The 16,017-nt window shown below is 40.4% G+C and overlaps 1 protein-coding gene across 2 annotated transcripts in view; it reads left to right on the top strand.

Annotated features, from left to right (window-relative positions):
• Positions 1 to 15,787, top strand: part of SLC25A13 (solute carrier family 25 member 13) — a 188,032-nt gene extending 172,245 nt beyond the window's left edge. For both annotated transcript variants that reach the window (XM_014859409.3, XM_014859408.3), the window contains exons 15-18: positions 3,997 to 4,135; positions 13,767 to 13,925; positions 14,020 to 14,110; positions 14,640 to 15,787. In XM_014859409.3, coding sequence (XP_014714895.2) covers positions 3,997 to 4,135; positions 13,767 to 13,925; positions 14,020 to 14,110; positions 14,640 to 14,826 — 576 coding nt within the window. In that variant the 3' untranslated portion in view covers positions 14,827 to 15,787. The remainder of the gene's footprint in view (positions 1 to 3,996; positions 4,136 to 13,766; positions 13,926 to 14,019; positions 14,111 to 14,639) is intronic.
• The last annotated feature ends 230 nt before the right edge of the window (positions 15,788 to 16,017 follow it).

Genomic DNA, 16,017 nt, shown 5'->3' with positions numbered 1-16,017 from the left:
GCCTCTGTGGAGCAGAGATGGTAGCTGTTTCACATGTTATCTTTCTTCCTTGACTTTTCTTCCTTTTTCTCGGATAATCAGAAACCTAAAAGTTCTTGCCCAGTCTGACATTCGCTCTCATGTGCGTAAATTATTTCACCACCTTGTCTGATCCCTGGTAGGGAAACTACAACATGTTCCTAACCATGTTTCCTTGTGTTTCACAATACAGCTCCACCTTTTCCTTAGATTTGTTCTTCTTTACGTGTTTGTTTGATCAAGCCATTTTCCTTCTCCGTGGTCTGGAGCTGTTTTCAGACATCTCTTAAAGCTCATCACACCCTTACTAGGATTCGTTCTCACACTAAGGTGTGATTTCAGGTGAGGAGGGAGAGTTCCTTCTTGGGAAAACCCAGCTGCTTCTTCCCATGGCCTTACTCTTCTTGTGTCACGGGAATGTTTCTAAAATCAGATCCTGTCTTCCCGTGGCCTTCTGATCATATGGAAGCCACATACCATAAGGAGAGCTAATCACTGCCTCTCTCTCCTTTTTTTTAAATTTAATATCCCAGTACAAAATTATCAACTACTTCCTCCTAAGCCCTGTTGTATCCCCAACAAATTCTGTATCTTTGTTTGAAAAACTAACAGCTTAGTTTTGGTTTCTAATAAATTTTTCCAAGAAATGAGTTAGTTTTCCTTGCAGAAACCTGACAGGGTATCCCAAAGCCTCTCACTTTTCTTTTTAGTTGTGGTTTTTTAATGGGAATTGGCAAAGCCACATCAGTGTCACCAGGAACATGTCTCAGGCCCTAGCTGACCGCCGAAGATTTTGCTAAGTGTTTTCTAAATTAAATCAGACAGTAGTTCCTGGCACCTGGTTGCTTACACTCTGAAATAGGCAACACTGACAGAGACAGATGTAAGAGCATGAGGAAAACTCAGAACAGCGGTGAGAAAGTGTAGATGACATGGAGCCATATGGAATCCACTCCCTGCCTATCCTCAGTGGAAAGGGTGGTGTTTGGGGTTTAGATGAATGAAGAGGTGGTATTTAAGAGGTTGACATTCCCAGCTTGGCAATCATCAAAAAAGATGCAGAGTGATAGGTGCACCTTGACTGATCAGGTGAATAGGGCGTTGAGTAGCTTTACCTGAGAGGAATCAGGCTGACCAGGGAGAGGAAAATAGGAAAGTGAAGTCATTGCAAAGCTTTGAGAAGGGTGAGAATACTGGGCTTAATCCACAGGACAGCCAAGACCAAAGATGGTGGTAGACTTTTTGAAACAACAAATGCAAAAGAAATTTAGACAATATGTCTGAAGAATGAAAGAGATGTTAGACAATACTGCCTCCCCCTAAAAAAACATGCACCATGAATTTAAGAAGAAGAAAAGGCATAACTCAGAACCACAGAATTATGATCCCAACTATGGAATGGTAGTTAATATTACTGTTGAAGTAAATGCTCCAAAACATACACTGTACGATAGTTGTGGTGGTGATCTCAGGCTGGTGGAAATTAAGAGCAATTTAAATTTGTAATACATTTCTGTATTGTCTACGATAAGCACTTAATAATTCATAATCAGGGAAAAAACAAAGGGAAAATATTACCAGCAAAAAAATGGACAGAGCATGTGTACTGAAGTTTAGCTCTAAGATGTGAACATTTAGGAGATGAGGTTAAAAGTAAAAACTCATAGATTTAGTAAAAAGCAGGATTTGTGGGAAGAGGAATTATATCAGCCTAAAAAATTACTCTGAAGCAATTTGTTTAGAAAGACAGTAACATGGCAATGTTTTTTACTATATGGAGGGAGCCAGACATGAGGAAGATTTAACTGATCTCAATTTGAATTGATTCTTTGGTATCTAACTTGAATATCTCCTGGACAGAGTCTGCATGTGGGCAAATAGCTAGCAGAACTTACAGGAAGGTTTCCTTATTTTATCCAAAATAAGGATATGGAGGCCAGCCCCGTTGCATAGCGGTTAAGTTCACATGTTCTGCTTCGGCAGCCCGGGGTTCGCTGGTTTGGATCCCAGGCACAGACCTACACATTGTTTATCAAGCCATGCTGTGGCAGGCATCTCACATATAAAGTAGAGGAAGATGGGCACGGATGTTAGCTCAGGGCCAGTCTTCCTCAGCAAAAAGAGGAGGATTGCTGGGGGATGTTAGCTCAGGGCCAATCTTCCTCACAAAATAAAAATTAAAAATGAGGAAATGGAAGTGAAAGTAGAGAGACAAATGGATGATAGTGTTACCCTTAAACAGTAACTACCTGGATTATAACTTTTTTAAAAAGTAATCATATGGAAAGGATTGGATGCTACACATGGATATTGGCATTATACTGTACTTTTTCACCTTGAAAAAACTGGGGGAGGTACAAAGAACTTGAGAGTCCTGAGTGTTGGACCAGTCTCTGGCACTGCCTCCAAGGAAGTCCCCCTGAGCAAGCCAGCAGCAGGGCTTTTAATAAACGTGCAATTGATAGGTTAACTGTCCTGAGCATCAGTTTGCACATGTATAAAATGAGGAATTTGGGTGTGGTGGATTTTGTGGTTCTTCTTTTCAGTTAGGCATTTAACAGTTTGGGGGTAGACAAGATGCAGAAATATGGGCTGATTGGCAGTACATGATGTGGATCTGTCCTTTTTTGAATCTCTGTACTCAAAGTGGGCAGAGGCATCTTAACACCTTCATGGGTGAGTTGACTGAGGAATAGGCAACGTGACAGAATCCAGATTCCAAGCATTTGTTCCAATTGAGCCAAACTGGGATGAAGTTAAATAGGATTAAAGTCCTGCTTATATTACTTGTTTAAAGCAACTAATTGTTACCGTACACATAGGTTAATAGTAGTTCATATGCAAAAGACTAAGGGTTTTATTACTCACAAACTCAGTTTGAGTCAAGAGTATGATGCAGGTGTCAGAAAAGCTAGGGCTACCATAACAGATGTGTAGTTTCAGGAGCTTTGACAGATTGGAGCCTAGCATCAGGCAAAAATGCCCAAGCTCCAACATCACTAGACCTCAGTAAATGTCACTGGGCTTGGCTAAATCTGTTGAATCTGGATAGATTCATTATTTTCTTTGAAGGATCTCTAAATTTGGTGGAAATATTTAGGTATTAAAAAATCTGTGAAAGAAATGGTATTAAATCATTGAGTGTTGAAAAGAGGTGACTTCCTTCCCATTTAGCCTACCTGAAGCACAATATACGTCTTGTGGTTTTCATTAGAATAGTATATCATATTTCTGGCACACATCAATTCTCAAGGCCTCCCCATGGCATTATTTTGGCATGAGAAATTATTTTGAAGACTTTGCTCTGGTGGCTAATTGTTCTACACACAGCTCTTAAATGCGTAGGAATTATTGTAAATATTTTAAGGCTTTAGAACAGGCATTTATCAATGTTTCATAAACTCTGGGGGGTAGGAGTAAGTATGTGAATAAATTAGGGGATCCGTGAACCCCTTGAAAAGGTATATAATTTTTTACATATGTGTAATTTTTTCTGGGAAAGAGTCCAACACTTTGATCAGAGTCTCAAACAATATGAAAAATAAACCCCTTCCCCCGCCACCTATATAATTTGTCTACTTCCTAGTGTGTAAACAGAGGCATCTTGATTGTTGCTGACTGTCTTCTGAGAACAGATCCTCCTGGAAATGCCAGTGACCTGCCATCAGCAGGGATTTACAAGGATGTCGCAGGCAGCGTTCCAAAATTGTTTCAGTCGAAGTCTTACTGTTAGCATAAATGAGAACTGCCCCCTCTTCCTCACACCACACAATAAAATTTGTTTTATTTTTAAAAACAAAATTCAGATTTATTACTTGCAGAATTGGGGTTATTTTGTTTTCTGTTCCCCTTTCAACTTGTGAGTACAAATTTGGTCTTCTCCAGGAATATTTTGTTCTGAGGTGAGTTCCAGAGAAGCTTGATCTTCTCAATGGGATATGTGTTTCATGTGGTTTTTCTTCCTTTTCAAATGTACAGGGTGCCAAAGCCTGCTTTCTGCGGGACATTCCTTTCTCGGCCATCTACTTCCCGTGCTATGCTCATGTGAAGGCTTCCTTTGCGAATGAAGATGGGCAGATTAGCCCCGGAAGCCTGCTCTTGGCTGGCGCCATAGCTGGTGAGTGTCCCTCACAGAGCTCTGCTACCATCCCATCCCCCATGCCGCTGCACTGGAATTTTTGCCTACAGTTCTTGACAGCGCACAAATGAGATGGCTATAGACTGCTTTAAAGAGCTACTGAAAAGAAAGGGAAAGAAATTAATCTTACTTCTGGCAGATTAGACTATTAGACAAGCTTAATTTCTTAACTCCAGAAAAGGCTCATTAAAAACTGTTGCATTTTGTGGTGGTGTTGGATTCCAATTCAAGTTCCACATTATTTCATAGTTTTACTTCATAGTATAAGAAGGAGAACTCTTGAGTTGGAAGTTTTTAAAAATCTAAATACTTATGCCTTAAAGGTGTCTGAGCAAAATAGTGTCTAAAAGCTTGTCCAGAATTTAAACAGTACTTATTATCGTTTAGAGAAAAGAAATGCAGTAGAACCAGAAATGATTTAGGCTTGTTAGTTACCTGATTCCTCCTAGCTGTGTAAGGTTGTAGAAACAGGGTGTGTGTTCATTGAATCCCAGAGAGCAGTGACTGTTGTTTTTTTTTTTTTTTTTGGTGCTATAGCAAAAATGTCAATAGAAAAAAATAGATATGGTGGTTGGTTTCTACAATCCCAAAGTAAATCCCTAGAGGAAATTTGATTATAGCCACAGCAGGAATCAGTTCAGTCTTTGATGCTTCTCCTTTCCAGAGACCCTAAAGGCTGGAACGATCTGGATTAGCTCTCCAGGTGGTGACAAACATTTAATGAGTTAACAAACCCTAAGGCAGTCATGGCATGCCTGGGTCCAGGCAGTTTTGATACAGGTGTTCTCATCAGATATGTGGCTTGAGTCTCTGGAGCACAAGCCCCTGCTTTTGAGAAGTTGTTTGCTGTTCCCCCCCCCACCCCCGCCTCTAGCCTAGGGAGCCCCTTGAGGCAGGAACCCATGTAGCTCCCCTTTAATTAGTTAATCCCTTTTCTTCAAAGGCGGTGATATTGGCGGATGAGGCAGGATTGTCCTTCCCTGGTTCTCAGGAACCCTAGTAGTATGAGTAGCAATGAAACCACTCTGCCCATCTTAAGAAATCATGATTTCAAAACTAGAATATAGAATTCCCACTTCTAACCCCAACTTGGCCATTGATTCACTGGGTCCATTATATGTCATTTACGTATATATAAATGAAAAGTTTTTACAGTATAATTCACTTCACATTACTTATTTGAGATAGGGTAGGACCTAAGGAGGAGAACTGACACACCGCACCACTTGGTGTGTGACGTTAGGAAGTGACTTAACCTCCCCTGAGCCTTGGTTCCCTCAACTATAGATGGAGGTGATAATTGTACCCACTAGAGAGTGTGGTTGTGAGACTCAAGTAAGAGTCCCCATGTGAAGGACTTAGCTAGGGCCTAGCATATGGTGAATCCTCAGGACATGATAGCCAGTGTTATGTTGAATCCAAAAGAACCTGTCCGTAGGGCACTCCAAAAATCGGTTGTGAAATCAGAAGGTAAGTGTTAGAGCTCAGGTCAAAGTCTTGGACTCTCTCCAAGCTTTCTTTTCTTCACACCACAAAAAATATTGCCTTTAACTCCTCCTTGGAGAAGATAGCTACCCACATGTGATTTCATCTCTGGAAAGGAGTTTCCTAGGTAATCCATCCTATGAGAGCTGTAGAAATTACTAGAGGATTTTTTTCTCTTTTAAGGTTTATTTTCTTCCCTTTTTTTTTATGATTATGAAAGCAATATTTCTTATTGTAAAATAGTTGGAAAGTACCAGAAAGGGTAAATGAGACAATATTATCCATTACTCCACTACTCAAAGGTAATCACTCTTTAACATTTTTGCTAATTTCCCTTCTTTGAATGGTTTTGAACGGAGTTGTGATCACGCTGTGTGTATATGTGGTTTTCACTTCGTATCGTATCTGAAGCACTGTTAGCCATCACAGCAAAATGGTTAATGGCGTGTGCTGTGAGGTCAGACTACCCAGCAAACCGCTGTTTGCCCTCTTATACTTGTGTGACTTGTGCAAGTTATTTAATCCCACTCTGCTTGTTTCTCCATCTATATATGAGGATTAAGTGAATTAATAGACATAAAGATCCAAGAAAGTGCCTGGCACACAGTAAGTATTTTTAAATGTTTGATAATATTAATTTTATCATGTCATTTAAAACTTTGTGCACATAGTTTTTAATTGCTGCATACTTATCTAATCCTCAATTTTAGATAACTTAAATTCTTTTAAAAAATATTTAAATACATGGTATTGTACAATAAACGTCTTTGTGCTTAAAGGCTTTTCCCCTATTTTGGATCATTTTCCTTGGAGAAATAGATTCTCTAACAAGAGTTTGCTGGTAATAAGTATGATTGTTTTTAAGGCATTCTCACATTATTCTTGAAAGTTTGAGCTATTTTACATCCCCAAGCTGTTGTTATTTTGGCCCTATAGCCATCCTGTTGTCTTTCAGAGTTGATTTCTAGATACCTTCTCTATTAGTTACCTATTGCTGCATAACAAATTACCCCAAAACTTAACCAGCTTAAAACAGCAAACATTTATTATCTCACGGTTTCTCTGGGTTGGAAACAGCTTATCTGAGTTATCAGGGTTATCACCTTATCTTGAGCCAAACAGTGTTTTTTGCCTCATGATCTGTCATGAGGTTGCAGTCAGATGTCAGCCAGGGCTCTAGATGCCTTGACTGGAATTGGAAGATTCACTTTCCAGATGGGTCAATCACATGGCTTTTGGTAGGAGGCCTCAGTTCCTTGCCATATGGCCTCTCCATTGGTCACCTTGGATGTCCTCTTGACACGGCAGCTGGCTTCCCACCACCCTGCACTCCCCACCCCCAGCAAGATCAGAGAGAGAGAAGGAGAGGAAACGCGGTGGGGAGGCACAGAGGAAGGGAGGGAGAGAGAGAAAGCAAAGCAGAAGCTGTGATGTCTTTTATGAACTAGTCTTGGAAGTCACACTTGTACATTTTCACACACTATCCTATCGGTTATACTGATCAGCCCTATGTAATGTGCAAGGAATTGATACAGATGCAGAAATATGAATACCAGGAGGTGAAGATCATCGAGGGCTGTTTTGGGAGCTAGCTCCCACATTTACTATAGAACATTTACTCTCATTTCGTTGTCTATCTTTCCCTTCCTTGTGGGGTGGGAAAATAGAAGACGCAATTTGTCATATTGTTTTTTTCTTCAAAGAACAGATCAGGTACAGAGCTTGATGGTTTTGTATATTCTACAAATCTGTATAAAGTATGTAATGAGAACTAAGCTACTTTCTTAATTTAATAATAGATATTAGAAGCCAATGGCAAATGTTATAATTACCATTGTCATTAAAGTTAGGGATAACACAAGGCTGTCTCTATCATCCCTGTTTTTCATCCTTATTTTAGAAGTTCCAGTCAATGTGGTAAGATAAGAAAAAAGAGAGGCATAAATATTAGAAAAGAAGCAATGAAACTATCATTATTTGCAAGTGATTTTTTACCTGAAAATCCAAATTAAAATCCTAAAAATGTATCAAAATTAATAAGAAAGATTAGTATTTTGTTATAAGATGCACATAAAAATCTATATACAGGGGCCGGCCCAGGGGCACAGCAGTTAAGTATGCACATTCCACTTCGCCAGTTCGGATCCTGGGTGTGGACAAGGCACCGCTTGACAAGCCATGCTGTGGTAGGCATCCCACATATAAAGTAGAGGAAGGTGGGCATGGATGTTAGCTCAGGGCCAGTCTTCCTCAGCAAAAAAAAAGAGGAGGATTGGCAGCAGATGTTAGCTCAGGGCTAATCTTCCTCAAAAAAAAAAAATCTATATACAGTGATAAGCAGTTAACTGATGTCATGGGAGGAAGCAGGCAACTGGCTGCTAAGCATAGACCCTTGCTGGCATGCTCGACCAGAGAGCAGAATTCAATGTGGAGAAGGGCAAGAAGACCTTTGTTTAGAAGCATGCACAGTGCGACACCACCACAAAAGGCAGCAAGCACAAAAATGCACCACACTGTATGGGCTGTTGGGTGGAACATGGGTCACGCCCCCACATTCCCTCTGCGGATACCAGTGAGAGCAAAGGCATTTCCTAGGGAGAGGACATACTGATGGAGTATGCACAGAATCCCAGGAAGCACATCCAGGGTCAAAGTGATCTTTGCTGTCATTAAGAGAAAGGAGAAAAGCTTATCTCAAAATAAGCTATGATGAATAATAGTTGACCACTAACTTACTTATTGTAAGACAGAAATGTCTCATGACTATTTTGTATGTCTTTTTATATCTAATATAAAATATAGATTTTTATATAAAAATATTTTTTATATTTTACATTTAAATTGATCTCTTACACAGCATACATATATTTTTGTTGAACAATTTTATTATAAATAGGATGGATCTGCAATTAAATGAATATGATTATGCTTTCTATGTTTTGATAGTAATTTCAGTTATTCAGTAAGTACTGTCTTTTTCCAAAAATTTGATTTGAAGTTAGATTGTTTTAGTAATAAGCAGCTTTTAAACTGATGATTGTTGGTATCTCAAAACCTAGAGGATATTGATTTTTTTTTAGATTTATGTATCTAGTTATAAACTGGGAATATCTTTACATACTAATATCTACTCCATTAATTCACAGGATCGTGTAAGATTAACCGATATTTGAATTTATGTTCATTAGCCAAAGGCTCTCAGTATGTCAGAAGGTGAGGGCTTAAGCAGGGAGCCTGAAATTAAGAAACCAAATTCTAATTCCCTCTGGTGAACATGTTACATTTTGATTAACGAGGGGCATTTCAACATGGTGTATGGATAATATCAAATAAAGTCTATCTAATACTTCTCACATTTCATAGAGTGATCTATCAGTCACACCAGATGATCTTAGTTGTCAGAATGATGAGCTAGAGGAAAAAGTCAAGCTGTGGTGACCGTTTTGTCTTTGAATTAAATAGCCTAGACTGAGCCGTGATTCATGAATATCTTCAAAAGCTGTTCACAGCACAGATATGGAAGTGTTAGATGTCTGTGACTGATTATGGTACTTTCACAAACATTGTCAGAATTAAGTGAGGAGAAAAGTACTATTGGCACAAATTTGCTACTTTTGTGGACATAAAGCTTAAGATAATTTAAAAGCAGTTCTTAAATCCTTACAAAAAAGAAAAGGAGAAGTTGGATCAAGGTAACAGCCTGAGCATATTCATCAGTCTCTCCTCTCCACCGGAATACCAGAAAACACGCTTTTAAAAACTCCTTCTTGGCACTAGAAAATATTAGCCCCGGCCCTCAGAAGACAGGAAACAGAAACGTGTTGACCCTGAAACTGGACTGAAAGAGGCCACAGCCCAAAACACTGGCAGGAGAAACCACTTCTATTAATGTAAGAGCAGAAGGAGAGAATGTGAACTCTCAGTGTAGACTAGAATGCCCGGAGTGAGGGCTGGAGGTTAGGGTACATCATTAATAAGAGTTAAAGAACTGCATTCACTTCAGGGAGGTGGGGCCTGGTCCTCTCTCCTCCTTTTTACAGTATGTGGAGCTTCAGGCAATACTTGAATTCAGGCTTAAAGCCCACAGCTGTATTTGAAAAAAAGAGACCACTGCCTGGGGAGGGCAGTTATAAGGAATTGCAAGAAAGCAGGGCAAGGCTTAAGGTAATTCTAGACCTTTACCACAGATGCAGAAAAAAAAATAAACTAATGGCAGCTCTTCCCAAGAGGGGTATGAACTAATTCCTTATACTCGCAGAGTGAAGTGCGCCACATTTCAGCGATTTGGAAGGTCCCCACCCTGCCAGCCTCCCTTAGCCCCTGCATCCAGCTAACAGGCCTCCCCCATTTCCCAGAGCCCACAGACGGCCTTCCCATTCAGGAGAGAGGCCTGTCAATGATAGATGCCATCCACAGTACTGATCAGCCTGTCCTTTGAACTTGAATATCAATAGCCAGCCAGGGGTCCTCAGACCAGAAGGAGCAATAAGGTTGGTAAACAGAAGGACTACAGAGAAAACAGGCAATTCAGGGAACAGGGGAGAACTTTTAAGAACTAGAATTAGGGTCCTGAGATTTGAAAGGAATCATCGTTAAGGAAGCTGTCTTCAAAATTAGTAAAAGGATTGCCAAAATGAAAAATCCACAGATGATCTGAATGACAGAATGGATATGACCAAAGACCAAATTAGACATCTGGAAAATAAAGTCATGGGAAAAAAACCCAACTCAGGAATAGGGAGCAAAAATACACAGATGACAAATAAGAGAAAACTGAAGACGTGTGGGATTAATCCAGGAGGCCTAACATGTATTTAATGGGAGTTCCCTAGGAAGCAGTAATAAGGAAAGGACAGAAAAGAAATCAGTAATAGACGGTCGCTTCTCCTTGCAGTACTGGCTGCTTCGAAATGCCAGAGGACGTCGTGAGCCTCCATTACATTCCTGGAATTGAGGAGGCAGAGCAAAACTCCAGTTAGTTTCTCCCGTGCCAGGACTCAAAGGTTACCCTGCAGAGACCCCTCTGCGGCCAAAGAAAAAGTGAATTTAAGAGAGAGGAAAATATGGGATATATGAAACAGAGCAAATAAAAGTTAAACCTGAGAGTCGGTCTAAATGACTGCTAACTTTGGTATATATGAAGGAGGTAAATGCTAATTAATGTACACATTGTCAATATTACACTTATGTAATAAATGCATATAATATTTCAATAAATTTAATTAGAAAAGGGATCAAAAGGGAAACAACTAGAAGCAGAGAAGATTATAAACCATATTACAGGATGGCAGAAAGAAACCTAATAGCCACACTGAATGGATTCAACGCCACTGGTAAATACAAACATTTTTAGCTGAGTTGTGAAGGAAGATCTAGTCAACTGAAGTTTGAGAAAACAGTGACATAAAAAGATGGAAAGAGAAAGGATTGAAAAATATGTACCAGGAAAATACCAGTAATAAGCAAGTGTAGCAATATTAATGTCAAACTAAATGGAATTCGGGGTTTAAAAATAGCATTCAGAAGCACAGAGGCATGTTTCACACTTATAAAAGCTAAGATTCACTAAGAAGATATGTCATCAACTTCTCTGTATTATCAACATAATATTTTCCTATAAAACCTGAACTTAAAAGTATGACAAGAAGGTGATATTTTCTCATTCTAAATGAGAATCTTTACACTTCTCTTAGAAGCTGATACATCAACTAGATAGTATAGATAAGGAGGCAAAGGGAATTTGGAAAACTCTTAACCTTGATCCAAAATAGATAAACGTTAACTTCATATCCCATAAACAGAGAAACCATTCTCTACAAATGCTAACGAGCTGTTTATGAAAAGAAAGGATGAGTCACTCCACAGTTGTATTTTGCTAGTCATGCTTTCCTTTTGTCGTAAATGAACTTCTACTCTGTAGTTTTGGGGCACCCTTAAAAAGTTACAATTTTTTTGTTGGCTGGAGAGCATCTCAAGTTGTTCCTGTCCTGTGGGTAGCGAGTGGCCCCAAGGGCTCGTCATTTGTCTCATCACTGAAGCATCAGGTAGGCTGCCAGTCCCCTCCCTGTTGAGGAACCTAGAAAAAGCCTTTCTGTTTCCTAGCCTCCTCTTGCTCTCCCATCTTTGGGAATAGAGAAAACTTGACCTCTTCATCAGCATTGGCTTAGCCTTTTGGAAGCCACTAGAGACCAGGCAAATTTGCTTGGAGTCTTTGCCAACCTTGGCCTCGAAAATCAACAGCTGTCTGGTGACCAAGCTCTTTCTGGTCGACACTGCTTTCCCGCCCTTGCTTTGGAGCAGCCTGATGCTGTTCTCCAGGTTAATTTAGCAAATTTCCACACCAGAAATCCCCTGTCTACAGGGATGTCCACAGCTCCTCCAAGGCCCGAGCAGCTGTCATCCCAGGAGAGAGGGGAGCTGGGGATGGAGGGGTGAGAGTGGTGTACAGGCTCCCATATTTCAAGCACCCTCCCTCCTAGCCCCACACCACTCAGTTTTGCCAGGCAACTTACTAAACATCTTACACCTTTCTTCTGGCATTTTTATTCCACTGATCAGTATCTTTCCTCCCTGCCCCCCATACTTCTCTCTTTTTTCATAACAAGGAACTATTTATGAAAACTACCCTAACTGAAGGAATCTTTTTACCCGTTTTATTGCTTGTATGACTTTCACAGTCACACTCTAACATACTTGCCCACCGTTGTAAGGAGGATTTTATTGCATGTCTAAAGCAGACAGCCTTGCTAAACTCTTTCTAAACCAGGAAGTAAAACAAAATCAGTGGTGTGAACACAGTGGGTTTCTAAGCATTTTTCATGTTTCCTTCCATTATGTTGGAGGATAAATTCCTGGCTCAAAGTTAAAATAATTCCTCTAAGCTAATAGGAAATTCAGTATGACTTACTCAGTGAAGCATTGGCTATAAAGTGAGCTTTTTCACATGCAAAAATGTGATGCGTTTTATAGAAACTATTCCCTAAGATGAGTGTTTGAGCCCAGTAAAGATGGAAGAGGATGAGATGCAGCTCAGCAATATGAATGCAAACGTGTCCTCTGCAGGTTTCCCCAGACATGCACGCACACACTGTAGCTTTAAAGCTGTCTGGTGGAAGGATGAGATGGGGCTGGGAGCCAGACCACGCTGGTTTGGACAGAAATTCTTACAGAATTATTAAGCCTTAAAAAAAGCAAAGGAGATTTATGCATCTGCATTTGACCAATTTGGTTTGGAATAGGTTCATAATGGAAAAGTAATAAAACCATAAGAGACAGTGTCTTCTGAGTACAGTCTCGCTTTTAAAAAATCTAAACATGGCCTGCCCCATTTTGGATAAAATGACTGTAGAAAAATTTCCCGTTGGTAATTTTGGGAGGGTTTTTGTTGTTGTTGTTGTTCCTTTTTCATTGATTAGCAGCCAGTATAAATTTTCAGCTTTCTGTCAAATATTTTTTCTGGCCATGTCAGTCTTAGGAAAAAGGAATCCTAAAGTGTTATCTGTGGGAGTCGCCCCCTCTGCCACCCCGCCACACACACACACACACACACACACACACACACACACACACACACACACACAGTGTTTGTTTAGCTATCAGTAAAGTCTTTTTCTGGTGTAACTGGAGAGGTTAGGGTTTGCAGGGTGAGGGGTGGTCGAGTGTGTACGAGGAGGCACCTCCTGTGCCAGCAGCCGCAGAAAAGCATGAAGAGGAAACGCGTAACAAGCTTCACCTCTGAAAAATCGGACCTTAATAACTTCGCGAGTTTCTGATTTCAACAGGAAAGCACCAAAAAAAAAACCCCAACTTTCTCCGTTTGTTCTCAGCCATTTGAAGTAGTGTTATTGATAAATAATTCCTTAAAACTATTTAAGAATACTGCATAAGCATAACAAATGGAGATGGGCTGATGTGGGGAGGGGGAGGTAAGGAGTGTCTGTAGGTGAGTCCAGGCCTCCATCTCTGCGGATGGGAGTCACAGCTGTGCTTCCGAGAGGGGACAGTGAACGAGGCATTTGATTCCACAGGATTCTTAACTTTCCTTGCAGGGCCAGCGGTTCAAAGCCCAGTTATTTTTATATAGTGAGAATGTGACCAGACTGCAATGGCATTGTCTTTCCTGCAGGTATGCCTGCGGCATCTTTAGTGACCCCTGCTGATGTTATCAAGACACGATTACAGGTGGCTGCCCGGGCTGGCCAAACCACTTACAGTGGAGTGATAGACTGCTTTAGAAAGATACTGCGGGAAGAAGGCCCAAGGGCTTTATGGAAAGGAGCTGGAGGTATGGAAATAATGTGTTCTTAAGTAAACCTTTGGTATCAGGTAAAATTTTTTTTAATCTAATTATATCTGTTATTTCCCTATTTTTTTCGAAGCTCGTGTGTTTCGATCCTCACCCCAGTTCGGCGTAACTCTCCTGACATACGAATTGCTACAGCGATGGTTCTACATTGATTTTGGAGGAGTGTAAGTATCACACTAAATCCGCAGGGAAATTCCAGCTGCTTCTAATACTCAGTCATCCTTGAGGCAGGAACGTCAGTCTAGTCCCTGTGATGAACTAGAAAAGATGGATGTAAATAGTGAAATCATGTGATCAGACTCATTTCAAAGGGAAACATACAGCCTACTAGAATGCCACAACTCCTTTATGATGCAGATTTTAACAGTTTTTCTGAGGAAGATTAGCCCTGAGCTAACATCTGCTGCCAATCCTCCTCTTTTTGCTGAGGAAGACTGGCCCTGAGCTAACATCCGTGCCCATCTTCCTCCATTTCATATGTGGGATCCCTGCCACAGCATGGGTTGATAAGCGGTGCAAGGTCCGCACACGGGATCTGAACTGGCAAACTCCGGGCCACCAAAGCGGAATGTGCAAACTTAACTGCTGCACCACCAGGCTGGCCCCAGATTTTAACAGTTTTTGAGTGTTGTTTTTACCAAGTTAAAAAAAATAACAAAACTCAGATTCTCACTCTACTTTCTCTTCTTTTAGGAAACCTGCGGGCTCAGAGCCAGTTCCTAAGTCCAGGATCACACTGCCTGCTCCCAATCCTGATCACGTCGGGGGCTACAAACTGGCAGTCGCCACATTTGCAGGGATTGAAAACAAATTTGGACTTTACCTACCTCTCTTTAAGCCGTCGGCATCTACCTCGGCAGCTGTCAGTGGAGGCCCGTAGGCTGAGCGCCCCTGGGAGACTGTGTCGCTTTGTTGCTGTGGTGAAACGTGCCTCATCTCAGACTGGACCAATGGTTCATTCTTTTCACTTCCATCTCTTGTTTAATTCAAGCCAAGGCTTTTTATAAGGTGAAATCATTCATTTTCTGTGTGTTTTCTTAACCAGATCGTTGTGAAATTATTCATAATTCTTTGGGCCTCTGCTCGCAAACCTTTCTTTGTATCTGACATTTGCTGGGATTGGTCAACACTAACATGATTTGGGGGAAGGAGCAAGTCTGAATAGAAATTAGAGCTGTTTTCCTTGGATTAAGATTATAGTCCCAAAGAGGCTACTGTAAGGCAATCATGGTGCTCAGAGCAAAGTGTTTCGTGTATGTTTAAACTGATAGGAAACTGAGTGCATATTTATAAAAATTAAAAACACTGGAAGAAATGAAAAATTATCAGAAGTAGCCAGCCTGGCTTCAGATTTTAAATATGCACTAATTCTGTCTCTGGGTTGTATTATGAAGCTTTTATGTGAAACATGTTTTTGTAATGAAAACCACATTGGAGATGTTTAATAATCATATTCTGTTGCTGGTACCAAGACTACTGGGGGAGAAGTCTTTGTATGTTAGGGAAGTACTTGTGGCATTTTATAATGTAGACAGAGGAACTATGAGACTCGGCACCTCTCCTGGATGTGCTGATTTTGGGTAACTGCTCATATGATGCACATGTGCTGATTACTGCCTCTTTCAGTAAACACTGTCGAAAACGCATGCGCCCTATTCCTAGTACCTACCCTGATCCCCTCCTGACTCCCTTAATTGGCACCCATTTGCTTTTAAAATCCACTTTATCTTGAATCATGTAAGACAAATGTATTCTAATATAAATTTTTATTTAATTTGTGGTACCTGTGGTCAGAAGGCTCATGTGTTTGTGAAGCACGAAATAAACTATTTTTAAAGCTATTGAATTATTTGCTCTTTGTATGTCACGTGGTGAATGACTAGAATTGTCATTATTGGACTTTATAGGTTTTGTTTTGAAGGGAATTTTACTCATATTGGCATGGGTATGTCCTCCTGGTCTATGCACCCTCATTTTCAGTATGCCATTTTCAGAGTGAGTAAGACAAACTACACTTAACCCTGGTTGAGCATGGAATGTGTAGCAAACTGACACTTTCATTCCAGTCATC

Source organism: Equus asinus, chromosome 1 (genome assembly GCF_041296235.1).
Source record: "Equus asinus isolate D_3611 breed Donkey chromosome 1, EquAss-T2T_v2, whole genome shotgun sequence".
In the NCBI taxonomy this organism is placed as follows: Eukaryota; Metazoa; Chordata; class Mammalia; order Perissodactyla; family Equidae; genus Equus; species Equus asinus.
This window is presented reverse-complemented; position numbering and strand designations above follow the sequence as displayed.